This window comes from Leptodactylus fuscus, chromosome 7, assembly GCF_031893055.1.
Source record: "Leptodactylus fuscus isolate aLepFus1 chromosome 7, aLepFus1.hap2, whole genome shotgun sequence".
Lineage (NCBI taxonomy): Eukaryota > Metazoa > Chordata > Amphibia > Anura > Leptodactylidae > Leptodactylus > Leptodactylus fuscus.
Window position 1 is genome coordinate 97,972,711 of NC_134271.1, and position 21,311 is coordinate 97,994,021.

The 21,311-nt window shown below is 42.1% G+C and overlaps 2 protein-coding genes across 5 annotated transcripts in view; one reads left to right on the top strand and one right to left on the bottom strand.

The window, feature by feature from the left end:
* Window positions 1–10,691, top strand: part of NEMF (nuclear export mediator factor) — a 35,365-nt gene extending 24,674 nt beyond the window's left edge. The window contains exons 19-33 of one of the 3 annotated variants that reach the window (XM_075282599.1): window positions 226–338; window positions 424–481; window positions 618–676; window positions 876–996; window positions 1,430–1,694; window positions 1,790–1,838; window positions 1,925–1,971; window positions 4,212–4,350; window positions 5,648–5,725; window positions 5,802–5,987; window positions 6,564–6,596; window positions 7,073–7,179; window positions 7,795–7,838; window positions 8,363–8,442; window positions 10,349–10,691. In XM_075282599.1, coding sequence (XP_075138700.1) covers window positions 226–338; window positions 424–481; window positions 618–676; window positions 876–996; window positions 1,430–1,694; window positions 1,790–1,838; window positions 1,925–1,971; window positions 4,212–4,350; window positions 5,648–5,725; window positions 5,802–5,987; window positions 6,564–6,596; window positions 7,073–7,179; window positions 7,795–7,838; window positions 8,363–8,442; window positions 10,349–10,426 — 1,457 coding nt within the window. In that variant the 3' untranslated portion in view covers window positions 10,427–10,691. The remainder of the gene's footprint in view (window positions 1–225; window positions 339–423; window positions 482–617; window positions 677–875; window positions 997–1,429; window positions 1,695–1,789; window positions 1,839–1,924; window positions 1,972–4,211; window positions 4,351–5,647; window positions 5,726–5,801; window positions 5,988–6,563; window positions 6,597–7,072; window positions 7,180–7,794; window positions 7,839–8,362; window positions 8,443–10,348) is intronic. The other 2 variants (XM_075282600.1, XM_075282601.1) reach the window with 2 other exon arrangements.
* A 1,582-nt stretch (window positions 10,692–12,273) lies between these two features.
* Window positions 12,274–21,311, bottom strand: part of KLHDC2 (kelch domain containing 2) — a 33,352-nt gene continuing 24,314 nt past the window's right edge. The window contains exons 10-13 of one of the 2 annotated variants that reach the window (XM_075282609.1): window positions 18,281–18,353; window positions 15,114–15,201; window positions 13,710–13,762; window positions 12,274–12,537 (exon numbers count right to left, since the gene is read on the bottom strand). In XM_075282609.1, coding sequence (XP_075138710.1) covers window positions 12,414–12,537; window positions 13,710–13,762; window positions 15,114–15,201; window positions 18,281–18,353 — 338 coding nt within the window. In that variant the 3' untranslated portion in view covers window positions 12,274–12,413. The remainder of the gene's footprint in view (window positions 12,538–13,709; window positions 13,763–15,113; window positions 15,202–18,280; window positions 18,354–21,311) is intronic. The other variant, XM_075282610.1, reaches the window with a different exon arrangement.

Consider the following 21,311-nt stretch of genomic DNA (forward strand, 5'->3'; position numbering starts at 1 on the left):
CAGGTGAGGGATGCAAAGGTCAAAAAAAGGGTTTTGCCTGTAGTGCTTCTTTAAAAGTGTATTCCAGCCATTTTGCAGAACTGTTTGCTCCCCTGGCTATTCTTCCTCTTAGTCGCCAACTCTAGTTGACTCATATTGCATTTGGCTTCTATTGACATTGCTGGTTACACAATAGAGAAAACTTGACTGCATAACAACATATTTTTTACAATGTGCTTTGTGTAGGCGAGCCAGTGCCACCACGTACCCTAACTGAAGCTGGTACTATGGCTGTGTGCTATAGTGCTGCATGGGATGCCCGGGTTATTACCAGTGCCTGGTGGGTTCATCATAATCAGGTATAGTCTATTTCTATGATGTAGAATCGGCTGCAGAGATGGCTGTCATCAGGATGATTTCACATTTTCCTATTATCCATTTAAGGTGTCAAAGACGGCTCCAACAGGAGAGTACCTGACCACTGGAAGCTTTATGATCAGAGGTGAGGCGACCACATCACCCCTGTATTCTGTATGTATGTGAACTGCTAAGAGAATAATTCGATTTTATGTCATTCTTTAATTTGATACCTGCAACACTTGAGTGTGAGATTTTTAACACTGGAACCTTTTTTTTAGGAAAAAAGAATTTCCTTCCACCCTCATACCTGATGATGGGATTTGGGTTTCTTTTCAAGGTTTGTATGTCCACAGATTTGTATATATTTTCTATTTTGTTCATTCTTGTTACCTTGTTGTGTATCTCCTGGTTTACTACATTATTGTCTGACCACCAGAGGGCAGCACTTAAGACTTTATGGCACTAGTTCATATGAAGATTAAATTGGGGTTGGTATGTAATAAAGCTGCTCCTAAGGACATGACTCTTTCTTTCAGGTGGATGAGCCTTGTGTTTGGAGACACAAAGGCGAGCGCAAAGTGAAGGTACAGGATGAGGATCTGGAAAGTGTAACAAGTAGTAATACAGAGCTAGCTGCAGAGGAAAGTGAACCATTGGGTGAGGCACTTGTTCAAACATGTAAAATAGATTAGATGTGTTATGTATACTGCCATCTACTGTTGACAGGAGAGATTGCGATTATCTGTAAAATAATTCTGCACCAGACATGCTTCATCTATTACACATCGGTGTCATTAACATGTCTAAGCCTATGACTATTTGACATTCTTGGATCCATCTTCACGCCTACATGTTTCAAAAATCAGATTTAGGATAAGTACCACCACTAAAGGTTTTCCCATAGATCCCTATATTCTGCATTGCTTAGTAAACCAAAGACCATTTAGTATTCTTTATTAATCTTATTACTTGTTCATGAAATTAACATCCGATCAGCCTAGTAATTAGGAATTGTGCTTATAAATCTAACTTTGTAGAATTCAGTCAGCATTGGACCATCTTCCTTTATTTGTTCTGGTTACGTTTACAGAAGCTCCAGAAGAAGACAGTGATGGCAGCAGTGAAGATGAGGAAGAGGACAAGCCTTGCAACAAGGATGGTGTTGTGCCTCACTTAGAGGACATCAGTGAAGAACCCAGTCATGGACATGTCTCTGAAGATGTACGATCTGATGAAGGAAGTGACTCTGAGAGCTCACATTCTACAGAAAATACCCCCACCATAAAAGAAGAGGGAGAAGAGGTAGTGGCCTACCCTGATACTGCCATAGACTTGTCCCATCTTCAGACAAAGAGGTAGTTTTTTTTATTGCTTTCATCAATGTATTAAATGCTATTATTATGTGAATGGTAAATTGGAATATTCAGTCTAATCATTGCAATACTTGTAGGACACTGAACAAAGCAGCTGTAGCCCAGCCTGGAGACTCAGCAGTGGTGGTAAAATTTATTCATTGGTGTATCTCTATATTCGTTAATCAATGATTTCAGTTGTTTAGTAATTCTTGCTCAATCTTCTCCATTAGAATGACAAGTCAGGCGCTCGGAAACATTTATCGGCTAAAGAGAGACGGTAAGGAGTCAGTGCTAGTTAACGTGTTAAGCTGTATGTAACTAGTTTTGTTGCAGATGTTATATGTAACCAATCCTGCTTCATATGTTGTTGGATCTGCCTTCTACCATGGTGTATAAAATCTGCTAACTCGAAAATTTGCTGGCAGAACTGGAGCAGGATGATAGGGCCCTCCAACTAATGTGGCTCCTCTGAGATATCATTTATCACTGTCGATTTTTAGTCCGCTTTCCTTCCTCCCCCTTCCCCTGTACCTATCCTCTTGACCTCTTATCTTTCTCTTCACCTGGAGCTCTCTTCTGTCCCCAATTTTACCTCTTTCTCTGCTTCCAAATCTTACTGGTTCGCACTGACGTGTGGTGGGTAGATATTTTCCTACACGTTTTATTTCCCCTTCCCGGTTTGCTGATACTTCATGTTTTAGTTTTGTTTTATTCTTGTTCCATTCTGCTGCGACAGAGTATTTGTTTCCCCCAATCCCCTTTTTGCCTTCTTTCATCTGCCTTGCTGTTGTACCCCAAATGTTCCTCTATCTATCCCCCCATTTCCAATTTGTATGACACCTTCTTTCGTTTTACTTGACTGTTGTTAATTGGTTTAGCCATATGTAAAAAATGCAATAAAACTTTTAATGGAATAAAAGAAAAACCTGCTTGGTTTTTGCCATATACATATAATGGGAAATGTACTTTTCCCACGAGTTTTCCTATGAACATAATCATATTTATAATTCTAGACAATTCAGGTTAAACATTTTTCCAAATATAAATGATTAAATACTTTCCAACATTTTAAACAATTTCTCTACTCCCCTTAGTGATGACAGTCTATTCTCTTGATCAGTTGCCAATGGATATAACCAGATATTCAGGAACTTTCTATGCTTTCAGTCCCAACATGATTTTCTTATTTTGGCTGGGTAATTTTCTCACACGTGTAGCATGTCTGTCTGAAAGCCGGGCCACAATCACAACACATGGCTAGGTCTCTGACATGTCCTAGACCATAGAACGTTCCTGCGTTCTTGTCATATCCATTGGTAACCAATGAAGACAAGAGACAAGAAAATTTCAAATTATTTATTTTTGCAAAAAATGTTTATTTTTTAATGTTCAATGTACAGATTTAAATATGGTTATGTTACTAGGAAAACCCCTTTTAAAGAGGACCTGTCATGTCCTTGGGCACATGCGGTTTTATATACCCCTAGAAAGTCGACAGTGAGCTGAATTCAGTGCAATGTTGGCTTTCCCGTTATGTGCCCCGGGTGAAGAGCTATCAGTGCCGTTACCGATAGCTTTTTACTGTCAGAAGGGTTTTCCTGACAGTCTAACTGGGAACGCCCCTCCTGACAGTACTGTATGTAGCTGTATAATGTGAGGGGGCCATCACGCTGAGTGGTGAGGAAGCCCCCCCCCCCTCCTCTGACAGTACTCGCCTATAGACTAGTACTGGGGCGGGGCATTCATCACAGCTCAGTGTCATCACTCGGCGGTAAGGAACACCTCCTCACAGTATAGCGCTACACACAGTACTTTCAGGAGGGGCCTTCCTCACAGTCTGTCAGAAACGTCCTTCTGATAGTGAAAAGCTATCGGTGTCGTTACCTCTTCACCCGGGGCACATAACGGGAAAGCCTTTCTAGCGGTATATAAAACTGCTTGTGCCTGAGGACATGAAAGATCCTCTTTAAGCAGTGAATAGGATGCATGTTTCAGCCTTACATCATCATAGGGTCTCTTCACACTGCACCTGCAGTATATATGAACTATAAGTGCCAGGAAAGCTCACTACCAGTGTTTACACACTCCCATAGGACCCCATTTTATCAAAGGAGGCCAAAAGAGAGAGATGTAGTAACAAAAAATGGAATGCTTGGGCTATTCTTAGAAGTGCATGGATAGAGCCAGATATGTGCTTCACACTCCCCACTCACTGCAGCTATGAGACAGGTCAGGAACCCCTGTTCTTAAGATACATGTGGTTCTGAGAAGGAATCCATATGCGTTGAACACTTATGACAAATCCTTTGGATATTCATGAATGCCCCAGCTGCGTAAGAAAATTCCCAATGCATAAGGTGAACATAGTCTGCAAAGAGCCTTAGTGGAATAAGATGTGGACTACTATGACTGCTACTTGTAGCTATGGTCTCTTGTCCCTTCACAATAACTTTAAAGCTGAGATTTGGTGTCTCAGAACTTGGTTATGTCTGTACTTATTTAATTTCTTCTTTTAAGTGAAATGAAGAAAAAGAAGAAGCCAGACGACTATGAAGAAACCAAGTCAGTGGAATCTAGCGAGAACGCTGAGGAATCAGTACCCCAAAGTGCACCACAAGGGGGCGGAGTGCAACAGCCATTAAAAAGAGGACAAAAGGTATTTGTGAGCATAGGATTTTAATTAGCCAGTTAACAATTGAACCAAATGACATCTGCATTGTTGCTGATAAGAGTATTTATGAGAAGTTTACCAGCCTTTTTCTATATACAAAAGCTGATGTGTGTCAAATTGAACTCTAGTCTTAGCTGTTTTTAGAAGTGACTACTACCTTATTATCGTTCTCACAAGTGTTCGCTTTCATCTTCCCTAAACTGAATAACAAATATTTCTCTACAGACTAATTGTCACATACTAGACAGGTTTGTCGTTCAGAATTCTAGGAACGTGATTGGAAACCATCTGATACTTATAATGGCCACAATACTGAATATGTTTTGTAGAAAAGACTAAATTTAGTTTTTGCCCATTATGGCAGTCTTTGGAGTGTTGGGGTACTTCTGTATTCTGTATATATGAGGTACAGATTTTGCCTGCTCAGTGACTGGATTTCCAAATATATACTTGTAGGGAACTTCTTACCAGGTTTTGGTCTTCTAAACAGTTGTGCAGAGAAGGAAGGCCCAATAAAATTACTGGAGCTGCCGCAGAGGAGTCCGGGACCCTAAACCCCAGCAACATAAGGACATGCTGGTGGCATAGGGGGTACGAAGTCATGTGATAGGTTGCCTATAGATATCTTAAGTATATTTAATATACTTTGTAATTTTCAGTTATGCACACAGGTTTAACTACAAGGGTAGCAGCAGTTTCCGCTGCCACGGGCCCAGGACTGTAGGAGGCCCGGTGGGCCCCTGATGTTTTTTTTTTTAATAGGCCCTATTTACTTACTGATGTTGGCTCCAGACCACGGCCGCCAGCGCTTCTCCTTCTGCGGTGGCGGCTGTGATCAGGAGAGGGATCAGTAAGTAAGGCCACAGGCCTGCGAATCCCACAAAACCACTATCAATATACTCGGCGGGGGGGGGGGTTCTTTTCAGATCCCTGAATATAATGATCGGAGGGCCAGGAAAGGTGAGGGACCATAAAAAACACTGTTTTTTATGTCTCCTGGGCTTCAGCAGACTTCCAGGGGGAGGGAGGCCATGTCAAGTGTTCGCCTTGTGTCCCCGCCATTCCTAGTCACGCCACTGGTTATGCATCACAAACTTTCGATTACTTTAAAAAATAAATTTTGAATAATGTTGTGCAGTACTCCATTTTCCCTGTGGTCAGCTGATTCCCAGAATTCCAGGAGCCAGATCCATGGCAATCAGATCAGATTGTTCATATGGCTGTGGATAGCAACTATTTAGATACTTGTTTTCATATATTTTTCTGTGTCTTATACCTTTAGAGTAAAATGAAAAAGATGAAGGAAAAGTACAAGGACCAGGATGATGAAGACAGAGAACTCATAATGCAGTTGCTTGGGGTAAAACCTATTTGGGTTACATCACCATGTATGTGTCTCTTCCTGTGATGGAAGTCCTAACGTCAATGCTTTGTAGTCTGCAGGGTCAAACAAGGAAGAGAAGATGAAGAAAGGAAAGAAAGGAAAAACAAAGGATGAACCTACAAAGAAACAACAGCAAAAGGGGAAAGGACCTGGAAAAAAGGAGAAGACTGGATCTACTGAGATATTCATAACACAAGACTTACAAGATATGACCTTAGAAGAACAACAGGATGACAAGGTGCGGGCTGGATTAGGTTATGTACTCATTTGTGTTCACAGTTTCTATTAGTTCACACTGTGAAGAAGGTGCTGCACAAATAATGATTCCCCAATATATTTGTATTGTTAGAATATCTCTTTAATACACTCTCTTCACTTGATTGAACAGAAACTTGGCCATGTTTTCTGTGGATTTGTGTGTGATTCGAGAAGTTGATCTTTATAAAAATAGAGCATGTTCTATTCTTTTCACGGCGACCATGTGGCTGAGGAATTCAGTCATGTCAATAGGCTCCCAGGCCAGTTACACATCCGTTGTGACAGAGAGCCTGACTGCCAAACCAATGGTTCCCAGTATTTCTTTACTGAAATGGCAGAGACAAACAATTCCTCTGTATAGGACTTTTCTCTCTGCCGATTTATGGTGGTTTCTGCATCAGAGTGTGTTGGAGATTCCAGAGCAGATGTGAACTTGGCCTTAGATGGAGCATTAGTGCAATAACCTTCATTGATGCTTCTCCTCATACTACACTTGAATGTTTCTATACTTCTTAATACTATACAGTGTAATATATTCCATCATCTTTATTTCCAGGATGATGTGGATCAAGATGCTCCAGGATCAGAGGTACAGTTTTGTGACTGTGTTAAAGGAGTCTGTCACCATAACCCAGTATATAAACCCCCACCCCAGAGAGACACGTTAGTGTGATTTCAATCAAGCATTTTTTTTTTCATCTTGTGAATTGGTGCCCCCATTGCCAAGATACTGCTTTATGCACATACACTGTTTGTCTATCTCATTTTGACAAAAACAGCAATATCTTGGCAATGGAGGCACTCATTCACAAACTCCATTTGACTCAGGTGCCCCTAACCTATTCATCTCCTGGTTCTGGTGGCAGACTCCCTTTAAATAGCTTAGATTTATTTGCAATGTAAGAAATTGTGTTTTTGTTTGTTTTTAGTATGTACTTTCTCAATGTGGGGGGTGGGTAGCAATGTTTACAAAAAATTGATAACATTTTAGTACAATAATTTAGCAATTTGATGTTGCGCCATTGTAAATGATTATGACATATTTCACTGCATCTTTTATCGTAGGAAGCAGAAAATTTATTGGATTCCCTAACTGGGCAGCCTGATCCAGAGGATGTCCTGTTATTTTCTGTGCCAGTTTGTGCCCCGTACACTGCCATGACCAGTTATAAGTATGTTAAATAATGTAATACTGTAGATGTGATAGAAATAGCTTTTACCAAATGAAAGTCCAGATCTGATGAGGAATATCATAAGCAATATTGAAACATTTCTTTATACCGCCACCTACTAATTCATCTAGTATGTATTAATCATTAAAATTGTTTTATTGCAGAAAACATTTACCAAATGATGTAGAGTAAGTTACTATCCAAACATAGAAGGAAATTCCCCTTAACCTTATAGTGTATGTGTACTATTCCAACCAATTTCTTTTATTGCTTCAATGTGTATTCTCCCATTATACGTGCACGGCTACTGTGCTGACTGTACGGTAACAGACTAAAAACAATTTCTGTGTAGTTAGATCTTGTGGGCCTATGTAGCTCAATCCCTCCCTCTTCTTCCTAATATACAGAAAGTAAAAGAGAGGGCATGGGGAATGGGTTTACACATGACTACTGTATATCCTAATGTGATGTAAGTCTAGCCTTAAACATTTCATGTTAGGATCTTCACAATGAAATGTTTATGTAGGAAAAGATGCAAAAATAGAGGTCATGTGCATTTTTCCCATCTACAGGATGAACTGTCTGTGACGGCTAACTTGCATTTTCAATTTTCAGGTACAAAGTTAAATTAACACCAGGAACTCAAAAGAAAGGGAAAGGTAAAAAAAAAAAAAAAAAAAAAAAAAAAGGCAATTCTCCATAGACTGCAATTTTTTAGAAGGTTTTAAAAAACAAAAACCTCTAAGGGTAAGTTCACACAGGGTTTTTTGGACCAGAACACTACGCTCCAGATTAGGCCCAAATAAATGGGCCTAGTCGGGTTTTTTTGAGGCGGATGTTGCAAGGCGAAAGAATGAGCACCTCGCTTCTCTTTTGGGAGCCGGAACAAGCGGCTCCTGGAAAAAAGAACTGACCGGCTCCCATTGATTTCAATGGGAGCCGTCTTTTTGGTCAGGATTTTAAGACCGATACGGCCTCAAAATCCTGACCAAAAAAAACCTGTGTGAACTTACCCTAAGTCCTGTGTGGGCATATACTAATACGTTTGTCAGGGACATTCATGGCACTAGGCAAATGATCTGGAGCTTATGGTTTTGTATACATTGGTAATCTATATATTGTGTATATTGTCTGCCACAAAGTGCTTTTAAAGTTTTTTTGTTGTTGTTTTTTTAAATCACAGCTGCTAAAACAGCCCTGAACAGTTTCATGCATTCCAAGGAAACTTCCAGTAGAGAGAAGGACTTGCTGCGCAGTGTGAAGGTACAGCCCTAATATGTAATGTTTGCAGTAATTTATAAACATACACCTTTGCTCGCTATGGTACAGAGTGGCATCAAAAACTTCTGTCCACAAATGCCATTATCCAAAGTAAGGTTGGATTTCCATTTGCATTGTTTTAGATTTATGTTGTTGTTTTTTTAAAACTAATTTTTATTGAAACGTTTTTCCATAACAAAGTAAATACAATGAAAAAAAAAAATCTGAAGTAAAAACAACAGAGAGGGAAATGGCTAACCACGAAATCCCCAGATAAGAGGAAATCAAGTACACCAATCAAATATCAGGATGAAGGAAGTTGTGGGGACTGCAACTGGGAGCGTACCAAAATAATACAACAGCTTAGAAAGGAGAGTCATCTTAACCCCAGCAATCCTCCTCAAGAGGGAAATGGGTAATAGCTGCCCCTTATCCAGGAAGGCTCTCAATTCACGGTATAGCTGTGGGTAGTTTGACGAATAAAGGATCGCATAGGAACGAGATATCTGGATCCCCAGATAACGAATAGAGAATGTCCGCCACTGGAAATCATAATTCCCACAGAGCAGAGCAAGGAGATCCTGTGGGATATTAAGAGGAAGCACTTCTGTTTTTGAGGGGTTCACCTTATATTCAGAAAAGTCACTCTAAACCTCAAGTAAGAATAGCAAGTTAGGGAGAGTAGTATGAGGAAAGGTGAGGGTAAGGCGCACATCCTCTGCACCCTTAATATTAGGGTCTCGCCTTATCTTGGCCACCAAAGGTTCGATGCAGAGGACACAGATAATAGGAGAGAAAGGGCAGCCTTTGTCTAGTACCATTACAGATAGGGAAAGAGGTATAAGGAGTTGTTTTATTTAATGACAGACAACAGTTGATCCCAAGGGACTCCATTGACTATAGTAGGGTCTTTTGGGTTTCCAGTTTTCTCTGTGAGTTAACCCTGGAAAAACCAGGGGAGGAGACAGGGACTAAATTAGAAAGATGTGGCCGGCAGCATAACACGCCCTAGCACTGAAGGTCTAGTCCCAGCCAAAGCTAAGGCTGTAAGCCACAAAGTACCCTCCCCACTGGTGCGGACAGAGCTAGAAGTGTAGAGGTAATGGCAAGGCCCCAGAGGATTGCTGGAGGGAGGATCCACAGGGGCACACGATGGGTGAGGGTCCTAGCCATGTTGAGGGGGGAGGCTAAGAATGGAGGGTGGAGGAGGTGTCAGAGTAGCCAATACTCTCTCAAATCTTAAATCTTTGGGTGCCACAGTTTCACCCCATTGGTGGACCTTACAAGTGATAATGGGGTCACTAGCACTCTTGCCACTGATGCAGCAATGGGGACTGGGTGACCAGTGAGGCACTCTTTGACAGAGTACAGCACCGACAGGGGCTTGAGACTAGTGTGGCATAAACTCTAAAGACACCCCTGCACAAGAAAAAAAAGACAGAAGATCTTCATGCAGGTCATGTCTGCCTCTTACCAAAACTAGGTTAAAACTGACAAACACTGTGTGTGTGGAGAGAGTATAGCTCAGAGGCGGAATTCACATCTTTTGTTTTTCCTAGGGTCAGCCTCCTAGTGGCCAAGTCTACCCATGGGGCTGTGCCCCTCAATGAAATAAGCAAGAATAAATATTTTTCTAATATCATAGCCTGTTACATTACTGCTCTGAGTTCGTGATCAAGTTTATACGCTTGTTGTATACAGATGTTGATTTGGCAGTAATTGTACAAAAGATTGTGTGCTTGGCTGTACCACTTTCCCCATGGAATGTGTACAAGGGTCTATTTCCTAAGAAATCAACCTGTGCATGCTTGAAGACACCAAGCACAACATCTTACTTTTTAATTTATAGATGTATATAGTGAGCATAACCAGTCTGTAAACACACTCCTGTCTTTGCCTTATTAAACAGGACACTGACCTATCAAGAAATATGCCTGGAAAAGTGAAGGTGTCTGCTCCAAATCTACTAAGTGCAAAGAAGAAATAACATCCTGCAACACACATTTCATAGATGTAAATAGATATACAATTTTTGCACCTACAGATTGAGTGGGTGTTATTAATAAGTGTTTTTTTTCTGTGGACTTATTTTTTGGAAACCAGGAAATGGGTTGGTAAAAATCATTTGGTTTAAAATAAAAAGAGGAGCTTATTTTAGTTTGGTGGTGGGGTTTATTGATTGAAGTTCTGGAATAGAAGTGGCTTAGTGTGAATTAAAATGAGTTCACATTAACATCTGTCAGAGGCTCCATTGTAGATTCCATTGAAAAAAAAACAAAAAAACCCACAAATGAGAAAGTACTACCTACTGCGTCTTCTCATCCAGCAAAACAAACCCTGTTCTAGTTCATGGAATCTGATGGGCTCCATGCTCTGTTATGGTGTATCATTTAACAGTTCCCAGCTTGTATTCGTACCTGACAGAGTGTACCCATTAAAGAGGACCTTTTCACCACATCTACCAACTCTAGTTCTTAGTATGTGTTAATGGTCGCCGTTCCAGCACAGTTCTAGCCTCCGTTTCTGAGCAACAAGCGCAGTTACTTTTGGTGCCTAAAATGCTATATAAAGGGGCTGTTCCATCTCAAGAATCCGATTTATACTGGTAGCTTATGTAAATTGAAGCCTTTTTCTAGATATTGCTTTAGAAATTGATTTATTTTGCCTGCTATGTGAATTTATTGTTCCCATTGTTTACACTGCGTTGCTATAACCACGGACCTGGGAGATGGGACAAGTGATGTCACTTACTCAGTGCCAACAGGGCAATCAATTCAGCTAAATGCACTTTACGGATAAAGCCTGGTCTGTTATCTTTCTATATAAACACAGAGATAACATGGAGTTGTTCTGTACAAGAATCTGCAGATTTTCTGACCTGCAGAAGTGATGTTTGTCCCGGTCGGCAGGAGGGAGAAGTAAAATACAGGAAGTGAGAAGCAGACACTGCATACAGTCTGGCTGAAAGGCTGACATGGGAGAACCCCTTTAACCTCTGCAGTGTCAGACGGGATGTGATTCAGAGCTCCAATCAGAGGCAGCCACTGTCAGAATCGCACCACTTGTCTGCTCCTGCCTAACACCGCCTTTCTGACAGTGCAGAGTCTAAATAGCACAGCAAAAACTAAAACTAACAGCATTGATTGTTCAAGAATGGTGGGGTCGAGAGGAAAATTTTGCCAGAATCAGTGGGATGGTGCCTATTAAATGATGCAAAGAGCTGGACTTGTTAGGAGAAGAAAGGTTACATACCACTGCAAAGCTGACAATACACTGAATATAGCGCATTCAGTTTTGCCAATATGTGCCCCAATGCCATTAATTTAGGCACTGAAGTCAGAGGGACTAGCCTTACAACTTGGTGTCATTGCTGAGAGGCGAGGAACAACTTCCACCCCCCCTTCCCCCCTTCCTTCAATAGTACAAGACTATAGTAGACTCGGTAATAACTGGGCATTGTTTACCGCCCAGCGATGAGCTTTGAGGCTGGCCCCTCTGACATTCAAGTTTTTGGAGTCTCTTCTCCAACCCCAGTGTTTGATTAATTTTTTTTGTCAGTTTCAGCACCCAATATGCCAGTTGAGTGGTCTATTATCCTGAACTGAGACAGATTGCTCAGATACACCCACATGACAGTAGAGAGCCAAATTAGCATATTGAGTGCTGAAAGTAACAGCAATGATCAGAAAAAAAATAAATCTCAATGGTGCTGGAATCCATGGAGTGGAGACCATTGAAGGACGCAAACCGCTGGAGTTGGTGTAAACTCTATAAACTGGTGGAATAAATGACTTTCTAACAATGCAGGAAATAAAACAATATCAAAACTTCAAATAATGAAAAAGATCATCTTGAACTATCCATATTTATTAATCATATTTACATTGAAATAAAATTTACCTACAGGGGGAAAAAAAAACCCATCTAAAAAGACAAAACAATATTACTTCTATACAGCTGGCAGAGTTTGCTCTTCATGACCCAAAGGTGTTAACACGTGCAAGCCTTTGATGCACATAGTGGAGTAAGTGCTTAGGTAGATAATCCAGTGAGTTGGACAGTCTTTCTTTAAGGGAAATCACGGTCTCTAGGGAAAGTCTGCAAAAGGACAATAAAGATATACTAAATACATACACATCAGAATTATGGATTAGGCTCGATAAGACATATGGCAGACACCAATATTTCTGTATGCTGCACTATTGTTCTGGACGCCCTCTGGTTCCGTGTCTTCCGGCTTCTTCTCTTTAAATCCCGCGTCTGCGTAGTAGCGCATCCCTCCGAAGCGCTACTGCGCAGGCTCACTCGCGAATTGCCATTAAGTAAAATGGCGAGAGAGCCTGCGCAGTAGCACTTCGGAGAGATGCGCTACTACGCAGATGCGGGATTTAAAGAGAAGCCGGAAGACACGGAACCAGAGGGCGTCGCTCCAAGAAGACAGAAGAGGCAGGCGTGCCCGAAGCTGATGTCGCATCCTTTATCCCCGCCCATGGTGCACGTTCAGGTAAGTTTTACATATATGTTTTAATACCTTTATTTAAAAACGGGACCGGGATTAAATGTAACATTTACGGTGCCTGAATAGCCTTTTTAAAGGCTATTCACGCATATATGGGGCTCTATTAGCAGAATTTTACTGATAGAGCCCCTTTAATTAATCTCTATGGCACTGACTTAAGCTAGCTAAGTACCAAGCTCTGCTATCTCCTTCAACACCTTACACTTTGGCATGACTGCACGCCTTCTTGACTACCCTTCCATTTAACCCCTCTTGGCCATTGTCTTGTGGCTGGGGCCTAGGATTCCGATTCTGGAATTTGGCAGAACTACCAGTGATTGGCCCCTACTGATCTAGCAGCTATCGCAACACTACTTAAAGAATTGACCATCTGTAAACTGCTATCTCACCAACCTCCATAAAAACATGCATACTTGGATCGGCTGGCCATGCATGTTTATTTTTATTAAGAGGAGAACTAGACCTTATGCATTCTGGGAACAAAACATCAGGTATGTTGACACTGCGTAATCCTCATCCATCACATACACATTAGATCATTGGTGGATTCCATGTCTGCTTGCACTTGCATAATGAGACTTCGAGAAATCCCATTCACAAGTAGCAGATATAAAGTCATATTTTCCATCATTATTTTTTGGTATTTATCTTTATTGTGTGTAGCAGCAAGAAGAGGGTCATGAGGCAGGATTGCTCCAATTCACTTCACTCCTCTTCCCCTTAAGTTATGAGTTAAATGGCAGTGATTTACCTCAGTAGAGACCTTGGTTGTACAGAGAACACTAGAACTGCGTTACTATGAGCCTGCAGGGTAAAAAGATAGGAGGAACATGAAGTCACTGTAGATATTACAGCTTACAAGGAATATATATGATTATTGTCGCTTTCTGGTACAAGCTGTTATCTGAAATACTGAAGCAGTCCTGAACCACCAGGTATATTAAAAGTGCCAGAACATGTCAGCACATGATATACTAACACTTTGTAGCACAGACTGTGGGGAGTTGTTTACTTGGCATGTGACAATCTACGCCACAATTGCACAAAGATTTGAGAGTACAATGCTAGCACAAAATAAGACAAGTAATAGGGGGAATAAAGTTAAAGGGATCCCATCATTTAGGTTTTTTTTTCTGCCTACCATGTCGGAATAACCTTAAGAAAGGCTATTAGTCTCCTGCCTTTTGTTGCCTTCTCCGCGCCGCCGTTCCGTAGAAATACTGGTTTTTACCGGTATGCAAACGAGTTCTCTCGCAGCAGTGGGGATGTCCCCAATGCTGCGAGAGAACTCTCTCCATCGCCGCCTCCATCTTCTTCAGGAACATCCTCTTCTTGTGTCTTCTTCCGGCGTAGGCGGTGAAACTTGTAGGCGTCAGGCCTGGGCAGAGCCGACTGCGTATGTCCACAGGCCACAAGAAAATGGCCGTTTGAGAGTTCTCTTGCAGCATTGGGGACGCCCCCAGTGCTGTTTGAGCGCTGGGGCCCACCCCCAGTGCTGCAAGAGAACTCATTTGCATACCGACAAGAACCAAGTTTTTAACCAAACAGCGGGCCGGAGACGACTTCTAAAGGTAGGAGACGAATAGCCTTTCTTAAGGCTATTCCGATGTGCGAACTAGAAAAAAATTATTTTTAAATGGTAGAATCCCTTTAATATTAAACAGTCTAAAAGTGCACCATATTTATTACACCTACAAAAAGAATAGAAAATTGGTTTGCTGTCAGACTGGCTGCAATTTTTTCAGTCTGATCCGCTGCAATCCGATGTATTTACAAAACCCCTTTAAGACCTTGTTTATACTTAAAATGAAGAGAAATTTGAGATTGTCATCCACCTCAGATTCCTCTTCATTTTCCGGCCTCCAGAGCAGAAGAGTGGCTTTCTGCTGCTTGTTTGGCCCAGATGAATGGCTGCAAGCTGTGGACACTGTGGCTGAATCAGCTGAAATATCAAGCAGGGCGCTCATTTTTCAGTTTACTTCTCCAAGAATCAGGGTGGAATCCACCTCAAAATTATACTCAATGCTACTTTGACCAAAGTCATCCGGCAAAATTATTACAGAACCCGCACTAATATTATTGATAAAGAACTTAACATGAACAAAAACGACAGAAAAGCTGTCACAGCTGCAGGAGAAACTATGAAAATAGTTACCGCTTTGTGATAGGCGAGTAGATTGTTGGCACATCCTCCAAAGACAAATATTTCACCCTCTTTACTAGCACATGCTGTATGCCACAACCTGCAAGCATCACACAATACATTATCATACAGAAAAATTAATGGCACTGGACATTTCTAGTAGAGTAAATAGGATTTGATTAAATCACAATAATTTCCTGGTTAGGCTTTTTTTTTCTATAACCCGAACTACAGAAAAAAAAAAATATTGTATGACCTTTTACTGTACCATTACCCTGCATGCACACGCACATAAATCACTTTCTCTTACAAGAGAGAGTACTTAAGATGGTGATCTATGCTTTAAATAATACTGACTGCTGTCATATACTTCTGGCAGCATCTTATATCCCTTAAAAACCAGAAGAATCAGGCATGTTGACATTAAATATCTTTGGTGGAGTACCAATACCTTAATACTCATAGGACGGTTGGCTGGTCCTACCAGAGTAGTTAAGTTTAGCCTATATTCATCTGATACATATGGCAATTCTTCCCAGAGCGAACCACTGCTACCGTAGATAAAGGCATTGAACTGAGTCATTTGATTTTCTCTGTTATATCATAGGGGGGCCCAGCACCATGGGTAGTGGCTTGGCCACTGGTAGGTTGACACTAGGAATATCAAAAGATGTCAGCTCCATCTCTGAGCTTTACCCTCTCCACTAGCCAGTTTTAGCATAGTCTCTGTAGAAGGATGCAAGGGAGGGGATTATCAGTGTGTACATACGCCCCATGAGAGCATGGTGTTCTAACAATCACCTTGCCCAGGCCCCATTGCTGCATCTGTGGCTGGAATGCCAGTGACCTCACTCGCACATCTGTGGTAAATGAAGTGGTGACCCTGTGGCACCCAAAGACAGCTGATTGGATAAATACCTCTTCATAGTATTCATATTGGGGGGGACTCTTCTTCAGAGCTGGGGCCATCTCTATTGAGTGATCCCCACTTCTCTGCTCGGCGCTGGGGCCTTTCCTGTCCTCCTGCAGCCATCCTATGCCATGGCAAGTCCCCCCCCTTTTTTTCTGGGATTCTCTTCATGCCCCTGGTTTCCTTCCAGGTCAAATGTGCATTGGCACCATCCATAGCCTTCTACTTAAGTCTCTGCCTTCATCCCAGGCTTCCTGGATCCTCACAGACCTCCCAAGGCAAGATCCCTCTCCTTACACCTTGGGCGTGGGAAATTTTGTGGCCGGGTTTCTTCTTCACTTCAGGAAGCACTTTCTCTGCCCCGTGCTCCTGCTTCACTCTGCAGCACCAGCTCTGCATCTATCCTCTAGAACTATGAGCCTGCTTTAGAGAGAACACAGCACCCAGGGAACATCTGCCCAGCCTTCCTGCAGAAGCCTTCAGTCAGTCCCTCTCTTGGTGGTCTGGTAGGCTATACCCTTGGCTTACCCCTATTTTCCTTTGGACCCTCTTCCACCATGTTCTCCCAAGTAGAGCCAATATGCACCTTGGCTCCCCCGATGTCGCTACATTTTGAACGTGCACTTTGCCATGCAGCCAGCTTGAGTCCGTTTGCTCATTATGTTTTCCGCCTAAGACCTTCCCGACCGCACCCCGGTGGATTCTTCCGGCAGACTGGGCAGCCTCCCTTACCTGGGCCATAGGCAATCTTACCAGACTGTGGTGGAGATCCTGGAATGGCCATCTTGCCAGATTGCTGCTTAGTCAGTATCTTCCAGTCCCCTGTACAAGCTATCACCTCGCTCCTGTTCCATCTCCAGGAACCATCCTTGCAAACAAACTAGGAAATCCTCCTAAAGGTCCTAGTTTCCCTCCCCTTCCTCTAGGCCTTCCCTGGATAGGGCTGCAGCTCATGGCTCCACGCTGACAGGCGGAACCTCATCTCCCCAAGCCCAGTCTGCAATTCCAATGGTTGATAGTGGCGTTCCTGAAGACTGGCAAATTCCTGTCATTCATTGGCATTCACGATGCCTACCCACACATTCCCATCCCGCTGTTTGAGTCTTTTACAGTTTGTTGTGCTCCCCTTCAGGCTGACATCTGACCCCCTCCCTTTGATGAAGTGAGTTGGAGCCACCCAGGCTATACAGCATCAGGCTTCAGCTGCCCAGGTCTTCCACCTGGGCCTCTGTCCACAATTTAAAAAATATTCTACCAGATCTATGGCCCTGAGCTTGGGTCGCTAGTTGCTCATATGGCTATGTAATTCCCACCCTCTGGGACCGCTTTAGGATGTCCCATGGTACGGTCCTCCCCAATGATATAACAGAGAAAACTGATTTTTTTTTGTACTGAACCTAAAATCCTTTTCTCGCTGTGTTCATTGAGGACACAGATCCCCACATTTTTTTCTTTGTTGTTCCTGCCTCGGGCCGTTTTGTATTTGTTGTGTATGTTTTGCACCTTTGGTGGTGGTGGGGGGGTTGTGCTCTCTCCCCTACTGCTGCAATATAAATCGGCTAGCATAGTGTCTGTGGAGAGGGCATAACAGACATCTTTTGATATTCCTACTATTAGCCTCCTAATGACTAGGCCTTTACCCATTGTGCTAAGTCCTCCAATAAGTACAACAATAAAATGATTCTACAGACTAATAAATCCAATTATGTGAGTATATTCCTACATTCTCAGCAGTAATAAATTTAGTCTTGGAAACATCAGCTATCCCTTTTTATAATTCTGACTGCAACATGTCGTTCTTTTGATCAACAACGTAGTCATGGTTTAAGGATGTCAATAAAGGCTGACATCTCAATGTTTTACCTTCTCTTCTGTCTCCTCTACCCTCCACTTCCTAGTTTTGTGACAAGTTGGTGGGTGGGTTTAGCACCCCCATGACTAACCGTATGTTTGAGAATTACATATAAAGATAACAGAGGCACTGATCAAGCTCTGTTTTAGCTCTTATCATGGCTCAGCAGCTAAATACACTTTGCAGAGATATTAAAGCGAAGAAAACAAAACAGAGGTGGCTGGGAACAGAGACCGAATCACCAGACCACTACAGCCTGAAAGTAGCCCGAAACCTAGGCAAGAGGCGAGGAGACAGACGGCTGCATCTGGTAAACAGAGAAACATAGATAAACAATGTATTGGGTAAAAATTTAGGTCAAGTTTAAATATTATCCTGGAGATTGTAATACCCATGAGATATTAAATATCTTCTTACCTTGGTTTACCAGCATGGCAGCTCTGGAAGGGAATCCACTCATTCGTTTTAATGCTATAAATCCAAGAGTCACCTAAACACAGATCACCCAGTTAGATTTAGTATACTCTGGCCTAAACATTTTGTCAGAGTCATAGCTAGCTACACAAAAGCTTTTACTAGAACGGATGTTCAGATTAGTTTATAGCATCTATCCCCTTTGCATGTATATCAACAAAGTGACAAATAGATCATATTCCCCTATATGTGATGCTGTTTGGCGATTACTGTGAGAAAGCCATGCCCCCCTATTCAAAACACAAAGGCATAACAAAATGTCTAACACTGTATTAGGACATGATTTTTCCACAAAATCATAGCGTCTTATCCATGTGATATAGACTGATCAGTAAGACACTAACCCTGGCATATGTATTTCTTGTTGCACATCTATAGGATAATTTCTGTTACTGATCACTGTGTATTACTGTATACTCACTGTATACTATTCTGTGCTGGTCAGTACAGAAGCATTTGTTCAAATTCCTGTACCATAAATAGTTGTTATATACTGATCACTCAGCCCCTCAGCTTCCACCAAAGGTACTATAAAAACTATATCTCTATTGTCTTAGTTCGGCTGGAATCCTAAGAAAGAAGAATGTCCAGCATGTATGGAAAGCATCGAACGATGGGTATAGGTATATATATATATATATATATATATATATATATATATATATATATATATATATATATATATATATATATATACACACACACACACACACACTCACTGGCCACTTTATTAGGTACACCTGTCCAACTGCTCGTTAACACTTAATTTCTATTTTATTTTAAATATGATTTTTATTGAAAAGAAGAAAGCTTTTACAATACAATAAAAAAAAGCAAGAACAAACATAAGAGGAATCGGCATACGTCCAAGCAGTAGAATAGGAATCGCAAGCTGGAACTCCAGGCTGTAGCTCAAATACATGAATGACACAAACATAACCGAACATACAAAGACCAAAGGACCAGATACACAGACGCTACAAAGACACCAATTCAACAAGAAGACAAGAAAGGAATGAAAAGGGGAACACAACCAGAAGGGAACAGGAAAGAAACAAGAAAAAGAGAAATAAGGGAGACGGAATAGGAACAGAAAAGAACAAGAAAACCAAACAATGACATAAACAACATAACCACATACCTGAATACAATACCAAAAAAACACAAAATACATCCGAAAAATTGAACACGATAAAATAAAATAAAACAAAATAAAGCCACCTGGGATAATAACATAGTGGGTAAATAGTAATCAAGGGGACCCCCTGGGGGCGGCCTGAGGCCGAGGAGATAGAACATCCTTATTAGACTCCACATACGAAATCCAGAGAGACCACTGGGATCGAAACTTGGCATAAGTATGTTTTTTGTTAGACAACAAACGTTCCAAGGTACATGCCAAGTTCACATGGTGAACTAGTTCAGCTAAGGTCAAACAAAGAGCGGACTTCCACTGGCGAGCGATCATGGCCCGAGCTGCGAGCACGATCTGACCCAGGACGACCTGCATCTCCGAGGGGAAACTACCAATATCTAAGAAACAAAGGGCGAGACCAGGAGAGGGACTGATATCAAAACCAGCTATGGCGGACATGAAATGAAATACCGCTATCCAGAAGGTTCGTACTGGAGGGCAGTCCCACCACAGATGCAAGAATGAACCTATTTGGCCGCATCCCCTCCAGCAGAGTCTAGAACAAGAAGGATCAATATGCGCCAACTGGGTCGGAGTCCTATACCACCTCAGCATAATTTTCAAAGCCGTTTCCCAATGTGCAGCCCCCTTAGATACACGTTTAACAAACCCAGCTGCCGTATACCAGTCAGACAGAGGGATGGTTCTGGCAAGATCCATCTCCCAACGAAGCAGGTGAATAGGCTTGACCCGCTCCGGGGGAACAGAGAAAAAGCCATAAAACACAGATAACCCACCTCTAACAGGCGCGAACCTATTCCACAGCTTTAAGGCTAGCCTGGGAAAGGTCAATCTAGAGGGTTCGTAGGATTGAAAAAAATGACGCAACTGCAAAAATTTTAAAAAATCCGCTTTAGGGAGCTGGAACTCTTCCTGTAACATTGAGAACGATTTAAACCCGTCATCAGAGTACAGATGGGCCACTCTATAGAGACCCCTAGAGACCCAACCACGGAGTCGCAGCTGGGGAAGAAAGGAGGTTAAATATAGTATGGGTAGCTTTGATAAAGGGACCAGGTCTTCTCTGGAAGTATATGACAAAAAATAACGCCAAGCGGACACCGTGGCCCTAATACTCGGTAAAGGAGGGGAAGTGGCGGGCAGACTTGAATCCTTAGGGCGTAAAATACTCATAAGCGGGGCATCCAGAAGGCATTCCTCAATTTCGGCCCAGCGCCATTTAGAAGTCTCATCCCACCCGACCCTAAGTTGATCTAGGACAGACGCCATATAATATTTTTTAACATCTGGGACACCCGCACCCCCATGGGACCAAGGACGTGTCATCACCTTAAGTCGAACCCTAGATCTCTTACCCTCCCAAATGTAGTTGGAAAGAATGGACTGAAGTTTGGTAAAATATGAGTCAGGGAGGGGGATAGCAACTGTACGGAACATATACAAGATTAAGGGTAACACCATCATCTTGACAATAGCAATTCTGCTAGCCCAAGACAACATCGGTTGTGAGAAAGAGGCAAGGAGAGAAGTAACTTTGGTCAGAAGGGGGATGTAATTGACAGAGAACAGATCAGAACTAGGGGCCGTCAGGGAGATGCCAAGATAAGCTATACGGGAGTCATTCCATTGGAAGGGGAATTGAGAACAGAGATCCCGTCTCAGCGAGGGAGAAATGAGAACAGGCAATATCTGTGATTTGGAGGAATTTACCTTATAATAAGAAACTTTACCAAATCCCTCCAAGACCTCCGTAGCAGCACTCAAGGAGGAACCAGGGGAAGTCAGGGCCAGTATGACATCATCAGCATATAGGCCGAT